The 14,208-nt window shown below is 36.4% G+C and overlaps 1 protein-coding gene across 8 annotated transcripts in view; it reads left to right on the forward strand.

Moving 5' to 3' along the window:
• Positions 1 to 14,208, forward strand: part of Stxbp5l (syntaxin binding protein 5L) — a 328,953-nt gene that overhangs the window by 264,989 nt on the left and 49,756 nt on the right. The window contains exon 22 of one of the 8 annotated variants that reach the window (XM_087575825.1): positions 3,713 to 3,805. The exons of the other annotated variants lie outside the window; for them this stretch is intronic. Coding sequence (XP_087431951.1) covers positions 3,713 to 3,805 — 93 coding nt within the window. The remainder of the gene's footprint in view (positions 1 to 3,712; positions 3,806 to 14,208) is intronic. 8 annotated transcript variants of the gene reach the window in all.

The following is a 14,208-nucleotide window of genomic DNA, read 5'->3' on the forward strand; positions in this document are numbered from 1 at the left end:
TGAGATAGGATTTTAAGTCAGCTTCCTGGTTTTCAGATGTGTTGGTATATTCAAAGCTTGCTGTGGTGAGAGAACTAGGTTGTGATGATGTACCAAGTTGTGGTGTCCTGTATGCAGTGGATATCCTGGGATGTCTTCAGCTGTGGTGTCAGATGCCCTGTGTGCAGCAGATCTCCTCAGATGCCTCAAGATGTGGTATCAAATGCTCTGTTTGCAGTGGTTCTTCTGGTATGCCTCAGGATATGGTGTCTTCTGGGGAGCAGACTAGCTAGCAGTCTGTCCCAGCAGAAAGGATCAGGCAGAAGGGGAGTGGTATTCAGCAGGTGGGGTTTTGGGGTTGCGAAGGGTTCCCTAGTCCACTGGGTTCCCAGCAGGAGCTGTGGGACTTCAGGAGGGTTCATTCCTTTCATATACTTCCTGATATTCAATATTATGGCCCTTAATATTAAAAATTATAGTCATTTTGAAGTAGATACAGTATCATCTCACTGTAGAATTAACTTGGATTGTACATCTCTAATGTCTGATGATTTTGAAGAGTTCTATATGTACTACATTTACCTTATTTTATAAGATGTTTAATTCTTTTCTTCATCGTGATTGGGTCACCAACTTCTCTTTATTTCTTATTCATAGGTGTGTGTGTGTTGTGTTAGACAGTCTTTGGCTACATTGAAATGCTACTAAATATCTTGCATTTTCTCTGTGGCTTTCTATTTACTTTTAAAGTCAGTGCTAGTTCTAATGTATTTCTGTTTGACAATCTTTTATTTTATTAGCATGCCTATGCCTCATTGTATAAAGAAAATTCTTACCCACTATGATCATGAAGCTATTTTAATGCTATCTTATAGAATCCTACTGTTTTATATTTCACATTTAACTTACATTTGGAATTTATTCTATGTATAATATGATGAAGAAATTATTTAGCTATCCAAATGATAAGTGATATTTATGTAGATATTACACTTTCCTTCACTACCCAGAAGTAGAACTTTTGCTATTAATCAGTGGACTTCACTGTGTGGTGTATGCATGTGTGTACATGCAAGGGGTAGGGGTATCTTCTATTCAAAACAGAATGAACACTATGTATTCAGGTTGCACTGTTTTAATTAATATAGATTCATAAATATTGTTGACATTGTAGTTTCTCCAAATTTTTGGTCCTTTTTCAAGATTGTTTTATAATACTAATTTTTTAACTTTTAGGAATAATTTATTAATTCACATATAATCGTGTTTATATTGTTATTTCAATTTTAGTTATCAATTAGGTATAATACATGTTTAACAATATTTAATTTCCACTGTGTATTATACACTTATATGTGTTCTTTATCTCAGTAGTGATTTTTAATTTTCATTGTAAAGGTCTTATTCATCTTTCATTAGACTTATTTTTTGCTTTTATTTTTTAATCATTATAAATGTGATTTAATTTTCTAATCATTTGTAGATAGAATGTGAAAATGATTAATGTTTACAAATTGCACTTGTACCCAGCAAACTTTTAGTTTATAAAGTGTTTTGGATTGTCTACATATTTAATTATATTCCCGGTGAAAATGGCATTTCTATTTCTTCTTCTAAAGAAAAATGTTGCCTAAGGCCTCCATATAATATTGCATAGATATGATGTTAGCAATTTCTGTGTTTCTAATCTCGGGGATAAGACTAAAATGCTCATAATTGTGATAATTGCTGAAAGCTTTTGATTATTATCCTATGCTTATCCCTCTTCCTGTAGTATTTATTCTTTCATGGGAGGTAGAGCACCTCTGGAAACACCACTGCCCTTCCTCTCTGAGGGCAGCTCAAGGGGCTTGCATGAAATCAAGTAGATTTCTACAAAACAGGACAGTTTTGACTACCTGCATGCTCTGTTTTATGGAGATAAAATCATGTGTTACAATGGAATTCATTTATCACTTCAATGCTAAAATGACACTTGAGTGTATCTTCCGAAATGGGGTTGATATATTATTTTTCCTATGAAAAAGTTTTAAGATATTTCTTCAGTAGTAATTCTCCACAAAATATCTTAAACCTTCCTCACCCACTATTATATTCACTAAAATCACATGGTAATGGTCAAGGCCAGTATATTGTAATAAGATAAGCTAGCATGTAGGAAAAACAGCAATTATTTTTTTTATCGTGTCAAGCCAGGAGAGGAAGAGAGAAAGAGAGAGAGAGAGAGAGAGAGAGAGAGAGAGAGAGAGAGAGAGAGAGAGGGGAAGAGTGGAAGAGGGGAAGGAAGAGTGAGGAAAACAGCAATTATTTTATAGTTTTTCTATGTTCTCAAAGTCTCTTATACCCTAATAAACTACAAATAACACAGATGAAGGTACAGACTATAAAGTAGTTCCTTGAGGTAATGAAAGAGAATAGAGTGTAGGTTGGGAGCTGTAGAATCCAGTGAGCCAACTCTGATTCTCACTACTCAAAATAATATAATGTTTTTATATTGGTTTTTCATTTACTAAACTATCCGATGAGTATTTTCAGTTTCCACAGTAAGACATAATGCTATCCCCCGAAGAAAAGTTAAGAACAAAAGGAAACAAATTATCACAAATGCAACTGGAGTCCACTTGAAGAAATAAATATACTAATAATATTTTTAAAATCAATACTTTTTAAAGCTATGAAACCCTTTTGCACACTGACTGTTATGTAATTTGTGTCCTGTATAAGCTCATCTTCCAAGAGGGAGAGGTACTAATATTCAGTCCTACCTGCAGTCACCTAACAGATTATTATTTTCTAAAGGAAATAGTACCCTTAGGTAGAAGGAGTTGCATACTCAACAAATCAGCAAGCCTTTTTCTAATCCTCTGCCTGGGAGAGCATCCTGTTCTATGCTCCCATCAGGTCCAAAGACTCCTATTTCTGTTATTACCATCAACCTTATAATTAATATTTTTCATAGTCTTCAAAAAACTTATTAAGCAACTAAGTCCACAAAAACCAGGATAACAGATATTTATTTTTATTAAATATATCTTTATTAAAATGTCATAAAAGTAGTGTCATAAAAATAGTCAAAAACAAGGACCAACTCTGTCTTTCAAAGCCTTGATCTAAAATCAGTGGCCTAAATTGTATGTATCTAATATCCCACTGTATCTTCCAAAAAGCCTTATTTTGCCCTCCATATAATATAATATAATATAATATAATATAATATAATATAATATATGTATATATATAAAATAATCATACACATACATATATATCAGATAGGTAGATAGATATCTTTATCATAAAGATGCAGATATATAGATAGAGATAAAATGTGTTAAATAAGACACAAAATAGGGACTGAGGAGATGGCTCAATGAGTAAAGTGCTTGTCACATAATCGTACTGTAGTTCAACTCCCTAGTACCCACGTAAATGTGATAATCCCAGCCCTTTAGAGGCAAAAATAGAGGATCCCTGGAACAAGGTAGCTGGCTCGAGTAGCTGCATCAGCAAGCTCTACACTTGAATTAGAAGCCCTGACTCAATATACAGGATGCAGAGTGACCAAGAAAGACACTTGACATCTATCTCTGATCTCCACATGCACCTCCCCACACACAGCCCAGCAGAGTTAAACACAGGCCTTTGTAGTAATTAGGAAATTGGCCTTTACGATACATTCTTACTTCACACGGGCTGAGAAATTCTATGCCAATAGTCTTGTATTCCCTTCCTTTAGGACTTTCTTCCAGAACTCCTGAGGCAGCACCAGGCTTTTATAGGAATGAAATACCAGCTGTGAAACAGAGGAGTCAAATGCACCACTTGCCGGGTGGACACGAAAATCTTTTCTATGAACAAACAAATTACTTCTTTATTCCCATTTGCTTCACAGTTTAAGATTTGACTCCCACTTGTTACACTAAAAGCACAGGTCAAAACACGGCAAATAAAGGCATGTTGATGGAAGTACTTATTGCAGCCAGAGATACTTGTTACACTATAAAAGCAGGGATTCATAAGGCATTTTTTTTTTTTTTGGTTCTTTTTTTTTCGGAGCTGGGGACCGAACCCAGGGCCTTGCGCTTCCTAGGTAAGCGCTCTACCACTGAGCTAAATCCCCAGCCCCATTTTTTTTGTCTTGGTCTTGAAATGCTCCGTAGAATTTTGATATTTTAAAATAGTCATACAGTTAAATAACTTCAGGAAGCCTATAAGAAAGTAGGATGTTACAAACAGGAAATTCAGAGGAAATTTCAAAACCCACCAGTTATGAGATTTTATTATAGAGTTACCATTAGCCTGTATAATTCAATGAATTAATTTCTGTAACCAGCAACAATCATTATGATCACCATGACTCTATCAAAGAATTGCCATTTCAGAAAGTTTTCCTGAAGAATTATCCATTATAGGTTTTATCATCACAATACTGTGCAGAAGCCTTAAAACTTAGAACTAAACTGCTTTTTGGAACCCAAACAAACTTAAACACAAGGCTGTGTACCTTTCTTAAGAAAGTTGTTCAAGGGCTTGAGAGACTGAGAGCACTGGCTGCACTTCCAGAGGTCCTGAGTTAAATTCCCAGTAACCACTTGGCTCACAACCATCTGTAATAGGATCTGATGCCCTTTTCTGATGTGTCTGAAGTCAGCAAAGGTGTACTCATATACAATCAATCATCAATCAATCAATAAATAAATAAATAAATAAATCTTTTTAAAAATACATTAATTAAAAAGTAATTATGGCCAGATTCATGGCATTGTGTTCTATGCTATTTTTTAAAAGGAAGATAATCTTTAATTTCTTTATTTCTTCCTTGACAAAGTTATCATTGAGTAGAGTATTGTTCAACTTCCATGTATATGTGGGCTTTCTGTCGTTTTGTTGTTATTGAAGACCAGCCTCAGTCCCTGGTGATCTGATAGGATACATGGGATTATTTCAATCTTCCTTTGTCTGTTGAGGCCTGTTTTGTGACCAATTATATGGTCAATTTAATGAAAATGAAGGCACAACATACCCAAACTTATGGGACACAATGAAAGGAGTGTTAAGAGGAAAACTCATAGCTCTGAGTGCCTCCAAAAAGAAATAGAAAAGAGCACATATAAGCAGCTTGACAGCACCTCTAAGAGCTCTAGAACAAAATGAAACAAACGCACCCAAGAGGGGAGTAGAAGGTAGGAAATAATCAAACTCAGGGCTGAAATCAACCAGGTAGAAACAAAAAGAACTATAAAAAGAATCAACAAAACCAAGAGCTGGTTCTTTAAGAAAATCAACAAGATAGATAAACTCTTAGCTAGACTAACCAGAGGGCATAGAAAGTATATCCAAATTAAGAAAATCAGAAATAAAAAGGGAGACCTAAGAAGAAAATCTGAGAAAATTTTAAAAAATCATCAGATCCTACTGCAAAAGCCTATATTCAACAAAACTGGAAAATCTGGATGAAATGGACAATTTTCTAGACAAATACCAGGTACCAAAGTTAAATCAGGAACAGATAAACCATCTAAACAGTCCCATAACTCCTAAAGAAATAGAAGCAGTTATTAAAAGTCTCTCAACCAAAAAGAGCCCAAGACCAGATGGGTTTAATGCAGAATTCTATCAGACCTTCATAGAAGACCTCATACCAATACTGTCCAAACTATTCCACAAAATGGAAACAGACAGAGCACTATCAATTCCTTCTATGAAGCCACAATTACACTTATACCTAAACCATGCAAAGAACCAACAAAGAAGGAGAACTTCAGATCAATTTCTCTTATGAATATCGACGCAAAAATACACAATAAAATTCTGGCAAACCGAATCCAAAACACATCAAAACAATCATCCATCATGATCAAGTAGGTTCATCCCAGGGATGCAGGGATGGTTCAATATACAGAAATCTATCAATGTACTCCACTATATAAACAAACTCAAAGGAAATAAAACCACATGATCATTTCATCAGATGCTGAGAAAGCATTTGACAAAATTCAACACCCCTTCCTGATAAAAGTCTTGGAAAGATCAGGAATTCAAGGCCCAAACCTAAACATAGTAAAAGCCATATACAGCAAACCAGTAGCCAACATCAAACTTAAATGAAGAGAAACTTGGAAGCAATCCCACTAAAATCAGGGACTAGACATGGCTGCCCACTCTCTCCCTTCTTATTTAATATAGTACTCAAAGTTCTAGCCAGAGCAAGCAGACAACAAAAAGAGGTCAAAGGGATACAAACTGGAAAGGAAGAAGTCAAAATATAACTATTTGCAGATGATATGGTAATATACTTAAGTGACCCCAAAAGTTCCACCAGAGAACTACTAAAGCTGATAAACAGCTTCAGCAAAGTGGCTGGGTATAAATTTAACTCAAACAAATCAGTAGCTTTCCTCTACTCAAAGGATTAACAGGCTGAAAAAGAAATTAGGGAATTAACACTCTTCACAACAGTACCAAATGACATAAAATACCTCAGTGTGACTCTAACCAAGCAAGGGAAAGATTCATATGACCAGAACTTCAAGTCTCTGAAGAAAGAAATTGGGGGTTGGGGATTTAGCTCAGTGGTAGAGCACTTGCCTAGGAAGCGCAAGGCCCTGGGTTCGGTCCCCAGCTCCGAAAAAAAAAAAAAAAGAAATTGAAGATCTCAGAAGATGGAAAGACCTCCCATGCGTATGGATTGGCAGGATTGATACAGTAAAAATAGCCATTTTGCCAAAAGCAATCTACAGATTCAATACAATCCCCATCAAAATTCCAACTCAATTCTTCATAGAGTCTGAAAGAGCAATTTACAAATACATTTGGAATAACAAAAACCCAGGATAGTGAAAACTATCCTCAACAATAAAAGAACTTCACCTTACCTCAAGCAGTATTACAGAGCAATAGTGATTTAAAAAAAAACTGTATGGTACTGGTACAGAGACAGGCAGGTAGATCAGTGAAATAGAATTGAAGACCCAGAAATGAACCCACACACCTATGGTCATTTGATCTTTGACAAAGGAGCTAAAACTATCCAGTGGGGAAAAAAGATAGCATTTTCAACAAATGGTGCTGGTTCAATGGGAGGTCAGCATGTAGAAGAATGAAAATTGACCCATTCTTATCACCCTGTACAAAGCTTAAGTCCAAGTGGATCAAGGACCTCCACATATAACCATATACATTCAAACTAATAAAAGAAAAAGTGGGGAAGAGCCTCGATCACATGGGCACTGGGGAAAATTTCCTGAAGAGAACACCAATGGCTTATGCTCTAAGATCAAGAATCAACAAATGGGACCTCATAAAACTCCAAAGTTTCTGTAAGGCAAAGGACACTATCATTAGGACAAAACAGCAAACAACAGACTGGGAAAAGATCTTTACCAATCCTGCATCTGATAGAGAGCTAATATCCAAAATATACAAAGACCTCAAGAAGTTAGACTCCAGAGAGACAAATAACTATTAATAATGGGGTACAGAGCAAAAAAAAAGAATTTTCAGTTGAGGAATATTGAATGGCTGAGAAGCACCTAAAGAAATGCTCAATATCCCTAGTCACCAGGGAAATGAAAATCAAAACAACCCTGGGATTCCACCTCACACCAGTCAGAATGGCTAAGATCAAAAACTCAGGTGACAACAGATGCTGGCAAGGATGTGGAGAAAGAGGAACACTCCTCCATTGTTGGTGGGATCGCAAGTTGGTAACCACACTGGAAGTCGGTCTCGAGGTTCCTCAGAAAATTGGACAATGCATTACCTGAGGACCCAGCTATACCTCTTCTGGGCATATACCCAAAAGATGCTCCAACATACAACAAAGACACATGCTCCACTATGTTCACAGCAGCCTTATTTACAATAACCAGAAACTAGAAAGAAAACAGATGCCCTTTAACAGAGGAATGGATACAGAAAATGTGGTACATCTACACAATGGAGTACTACTCAGATATCAAAAACAATGACTTCATGATATTGATGAAATTCATGGAATGAACTAGAAAATATCATCCTGAGTGAAGTAACCCAATCACAGAAAAACACACATGGTATGTCCTCACTGATAAATGGATACTAGCCTAAAAGCTCGAATTACACAAGATACAATCAACAGACCACTTGAAGCTCAAGAAGAAGGGTGACCAATGTGAGGATGCTTCACTCCTTCTTAAAAGGAGGAACAAAAATATTCATAGGAAGGGACATGGGACAAAGTTTGGAGCAAGACTAAAAGAATGGCCATTCAGAGCCTGCCCCACCTGGGTATGTAGCCCATATATACAGCCACCAACAATAGATAACATTGATGAAGCCAAGAAGTGCATGCTGACAGGAGCCTGATATAGCTGTCTCCTGAGAGGCACAGCCAGAGCCTGACAAATATAGATGGGAATGCTAGCAGCAAACCGTTGAACTGAGAACAGGGTCCCAGTTGAAGAAATTTGAGAAAGGATTGAAAGAGCTGAAGGGGCTTGCAACCCCATAAGAGCAACAATGCCAACCAACCAGAGCTCCCAGGTACTAAACCACTACTACCCATAGAGTACACATAGACAGACCCATGGCTTCAGATGGATATGTAGCAGAGGATGGCCTTGTGGGCACCAGTAGAAGGAGAAGCCCTTGGTCCTGCCAAGGCTGGTGGGAACCAGTGTAGGGGAATGTCGGGGGGCATGAAAGGGGGTGGTTGTAGAGGGAAACACCCTTATAGAAGAAGGGGAGGAGGGATGGGATGGGGGCTTATGTCTGGGAAACCAGGAAACGGAATAACATTTGAAATTTAAATAAAAAATATCCAATTTAAAAAAAGGAAGATAGTCAAGTCCTTCCAAAATAGTTACACATTTAGCATTTTTTTTTTGCAGAAAAAGAAAATTTCTTCATTTTTCCTTCTCAGCTTCTCGGTCCATTTGTTACAAAGCAAGTTTATTTAGAATGAGCTGACTCTGGACACTTCGTAGAATCAAGTAAACTGGCATTTACCTTGAAGTGCCAGTGTCCACAGCATCATAACTGCAACATCTTTGGAAATCTTAGCTTTTATATAGATAAAAATTGAGCCAAAATCAAAATAAAGAGTTATTAATGTTATAGATGCCAAGTGAGATGAGTTGCCAAGGAGGATAAAAGGAATGCCCTTTCCTGGTGAGAAAATTAAAGCTCAAGTGCATTTCAGTGGAATATGGTAAAATTTTTAGTTATTTATATTTGGTTCGAAAAAGATTTTATTCCCCCATTGTCCATTTACCTAATGACAAAATCAATATAAAGTTTACATAATAACTATTAAAATTGCATGACAGAGCAATGAGAAAGATGTAGCTGAGTTATGAGGAGGATCGTATGAGAGAACAAGGGTGATATATATATAAGTAAAAGGACTCTGATCAATCAGCTGGAAACATAGCTCAGTTGACAGAGCGCTTGGGTGGCAAGCCTGAAGCCCTGAGTTCAGGTCCCAGCCCAGCACAGACTAGATGTGGTGGGAGGGCACTCAGGAAACGCAACAGAGTGGGTCCCCAATGTAACATTGTCCTCAGCCCTTGAGGCCTGTATGAAGCAGGACTATAAGAAACTATCTCAATAAAAATAAGGGAAACCAGGAAAGAGGAGAACATTTAAAATGTAAATAAATAAATATCCAGTAAAAATGTTAAAAAAGAAATAAAAATGAAATGTAAGTTGACAGCTTTGATTTAGTAAGTGGGGCTTGAGTAACCTGTGGGATGCTTTCTTTGGCATATTATTCCTTTTATGTCAGATATACAGAGGTATAATTAACATAGAATAAAGTGTGACTTTGTAATGTACAACTCTGTTTCATTTTCATTTTCAAAAAGTGTGCCACAGAACATTAAAAATAACAATAAATTCCTGTTAATTTTCCCAGAGCCAAACATGGGTAAGGTCGTAAGAAATCAACTGGAGCTGGTGAGGTAGTTCAGTAGTCACAGTGGTTGGACTCTTATATGAGTTTCTTTAAAGATCGGGAGAAGTGATCAAATTCTAATACTTGTTAAAACAGTATTTCCTGACCCAGCCCAATTACCTATCATACTGTTTTTACATGACTTTCATAAACCAGTCAAGAAGCTCTTCCACAATAAATCTGTTCTGTGTGAGAATGTGCAATGTGAACAATGTGGCCTAGCAGATTTTTATAGAGAATAAGTCATTATAGACCAAGTGTATGATATCACTCTTAAAAAAGACATTGGGGCCTTAGAAAGTACTAGCCTGCCATATCAAAACCAAAAGTCAAAATTTCATACCTATAAGTACTCTCATAATAAGAAAAAATGCCCTCATTTAAGAACAGATAACCAAACATTATAAAATAAAAAATGTTATCAAGGAAAGAGCCAAAATCACTAACTTGAAAAAAATATAATTATAACCAATTTTAAGATCTAGAGATATGACATCTATATCTACTGTGTCTACCATGTGTGGTGCTCATTTAAGAACTAAGAACTACATGGTTTCTCTTACATGGGAAACTTAAATGCACTACAGATGACATTTCTCATGAAAGTTTTCTCTGGAAAAGACCTGTGGGCTAATTGTTACTCATGAAGGACTTATAGTATTGTTTCTCAAACCATGAACGGACATTTGGACTTCAATGTTGTTTGTAAAACTTCTTAAAAATACAAATTTCTGCTTACCTAAGTCTCTTCCAGTGTCTTAAAATCTGGTATATGGAATGTTATGATTGTTTCATTATTTAAAACTCAGACCATTGATACTTTTATTAAGAGTTTATTCTCGAAGAGAAGGAACTTCTGAAGCAGTTGTAACAGCGTATCATAGAGTTACCCAAACAAATGAAATGAAAAGAATTGAGTAGAGCGGAACTACTTGTGGTGGTGAGGGATTCAGCTAGATCAGTTCTATGTGTTCTTTGAACCAGAATTCCACAGTCCTCCTGTGTGCTAGTCTGCCAGACACTAAGACTATTCTATTTCTTCTTCTTTCTTTGACTAACATTATGAAATGAATGTGGAATATATGTTTTAGCTTAATTTGCAATAATAAAGAGAAATTTAGAGGGCTTCATGAACTTGGTCACCTTACATAAATTACATTTTACTCAAACCCAGTAGACTGCTTTGACATTCATCAGCTGTCTCAGTTTGCACCTCTTGCTTGGGTAACTGATTCTTGCTCTCACATGCCAGATCTAAAAGCACTTGGGGAAAAACTCACTGGCACTTCAGGCACTAAGTATAAATAAGCATTCTAAATATAATTTTAATAACATTTGCCTCTTGTTCTCTGACACTGGAACCTGTTTTCCTAACCTGCTCTGCCTGCATGAGGGTAATCTTGAGATGTATCCCCAGCCCAGTGTTCCAGATACCTTGACAGATGAATAGCAGCTCATTCACAGGGAAGTTGGAGGAGACTTTAGAATGCGTAGACAGAGGCATGTTATTAGCATCGCTATTAGGGAAGTTCCTTCATCAATCATTCATCTAGTCACTCTTTCCCTCCCCAAGTAGCACAATTGAGAGCAAGAATGGCCCTAGGTTTCCAATGAGCAGCAGCCTACAGAGGGTCAGAAAGGGGGTTGGTAAACTGGATAGGTGCTGAGAGTTCAAACGCTGGAGTCATTTACCATAAATGCTAGAATATGGAGGGTGAGTGTACCATAAGAGTGATGGGAGGTGGACCACATTTGGGATGTAAATAAATAAATAAATAAATAAATAAATAAATAAATAAATAAAATATTTAAGAAAAAAAGATGAGAGAAAGGGGCTGGGGTTATGTTAGCATTGTGCTTTTCAAGCATCCATGAAGCCTTGGTTCTACCTCCAGCATTATATAAATCAAAATATAATGATGAGTGTGTATAATCCCAATGCCCAGGGGTAGAGACAGAAGAATCATAATTCAAAGTCATCCTCAAGTGCTCAGTGAGTTTTAATGGTATAAGAAAATCCTGCCTATAGGAAAAGCAAGCAGAGCAAAACAAAACAAAAGAATAGTGGGGAATGTGAATCTGAATCTGCCATTGTGATAATTCTCCTGTGCTGTGGATCAGGACTTTTAAAGTCTGGCAGTGATTGTAGGCCTTTAAAAACATCATTGTAATCTGATTAAATATACATATGTGTATATGTACATGTATATACACAAATATGTATGTGTGAATGTGTATATTTATATACACATAAAATCATATATAATCATATATATGGAGAGAGAGGGCAATGTAGGTATGTTAAAGATTCTATTTAAAATCAAAACAGAAACAATTTAAAAGATGAAAAAATCCTTTTCTGTTTGTCTGAATTCTGAAATAAACTCTTATGAAGTACTAGTATGTGGTCAATTTGAATGCATTAATAATAAATTAACAATTAAACAATATGTTGCTGTCACATTAAGGACAGAAATGAAAGTGGTGTCAAGAGAAAACCTGGATTTGCAATCTCTCCTTTGTGCTCCCTGTGTTTCCATGCTCTTGTGTGTCTGTTCTATTAGTCTGAATGTCTCTGTCTGTGTCTCCTCTGTGTGCCTGCGTGTGTCCATCTGTTGTGTCTATGTCTACTTGTGTCTATCTGTGTCTGCCTCTCTGTCTGTCTCTAACAAAGGCTTTGCTTTCTTGTTTATTGAAACACACAGAAAGCATCACATGGGGAAGGAATGAGGGATACTTTACAGATACCTTTAACAGAATTTTACAAAGGATTAAGTCACAAACTCTGACTGACCAAGATAATAAATACTACAAGCATCATAGCTTATCAAACAATATCTTTTTGTTGCTTTCATCACTTTTAGTGGATATTTATTTTATATGCTAGCCTTCAGCCTGTCCTTGAGGTTTTCAGCAAATGGCTATCATAAACCACATGCAATATTCTGGGTCTGGGCACGGAAGAGCACATGACTTAAGATTGCAGCTGTGCATTAACTTAGGTCGTAGAAGCTGATTACATGAGAAATCCAAGGCAAGTAAGATTGGTCGTTACATTGTTATCTTAACTGCAGGGTAACAGACAGGCTGAGTACACAGTAGGGTAGCAATCATAAGTCTTAATTAACATTATTTAATTAACTTTGGACGTGAGGTCAGCAAAAGGTCCAGTCATTGCAGTGTAAGAGATATTTTTATAACACTGCATCACCATAATATTATTATGTGATTTTTGTTTATTATGTCTTGAAATAAATAGCATCTTCTGTTTATGCTGATAGTTGCAATACCAAATTGTTAAAATCTGATTTTATTTCTTCTCAGTTTTTATAGACTGATATGCAAATGTCTGCAGAGAGATGAAAGCCTGCTGCTTTCACATTATCAGAGTTTGCTCTCTGTAAAAAGATGCCTTATTAAACCCAGTAGTCTGTAGCAACTGACTCAAACCACAACATGAGGTTCATGTAACTTGTGAAATATGAATGGATCTTACATCTTTACATTTTTGAAATAAAAAAAGAGAACAAGTATTTCAGAACGTAAGAAAAATATATTTAAAGGGCAAAAAGATGGCTTAGTGAGTAAAGATGGTTGCTGTCAAACGTGACGGCTTGATAAAACTTACATTATGCATAACAATTCTAAAGGTAAAAATGATCTGATCAAAACTAATAGTTTTTAAATCAAAAAATAAAATTCTATTGTGAGTGGTGTAATCAATATATTGTCCTTTGGTAAATGAAATAACAGTAATAGTGGTAACCAGGCTGTTGAATTTGCATAATATTTGAAAATAAACTAAATTAGATTATTATACACCAAGGTAGCTTGTAAGGTTAGTGTTAGTGTTATTACTTTTATCATTGTCATGTACAATGTAGGTTTGTGCATTTAATGTGATATCTACCTGTTCAATATATCTGAAATTAATTTTTGGTACCTTTTTTTTTATTAACTTGAGTATTTCTTATATACATTTCAAGTGTTATTCCCTTTCCCGGTTTCCGGGCAAACATCCCCCTCCCCCCTCCCCTTCCTTATGGGTGTTCCCCTCCCAACCCTCCCCCCATTGCCGCCCTCCCCCCATAGTCTAGTTCACTGGGGGTTCAGTCTTAGCAGGACCCAGGGCTTCCCCTTCCACTGGTGCTCTTACTAGGATATTCATTGCTACCTATGGGGTCAGAGTCCAGGGTCAGTCCATGTATAGTCTTTAGGTAGTGGCTTAGTCCCTGGAAGCTCTGGTTGCTTGACATTGTTGTACTTTTGGGGTCTCGAGCCCCTTCAAGCTCTTCCAG

The sequence above is a fragment of the Rattus norvegicus genome, chromosome 11 (genome assembly GCF_021556685.1).
Source record: "Rattus norvegicus strain SHRSP/BbbUtx chromosome 11, alternate assembly SHRSP_T2T, whole genome shotgun sequence".
NCBI classification, from domain to species: domain Eukaryota; kingdom Metazoa; phylum Chordata; class Mammalia; order Rodentia; family Muridae; genus Rattus; species Rattus norvegicus.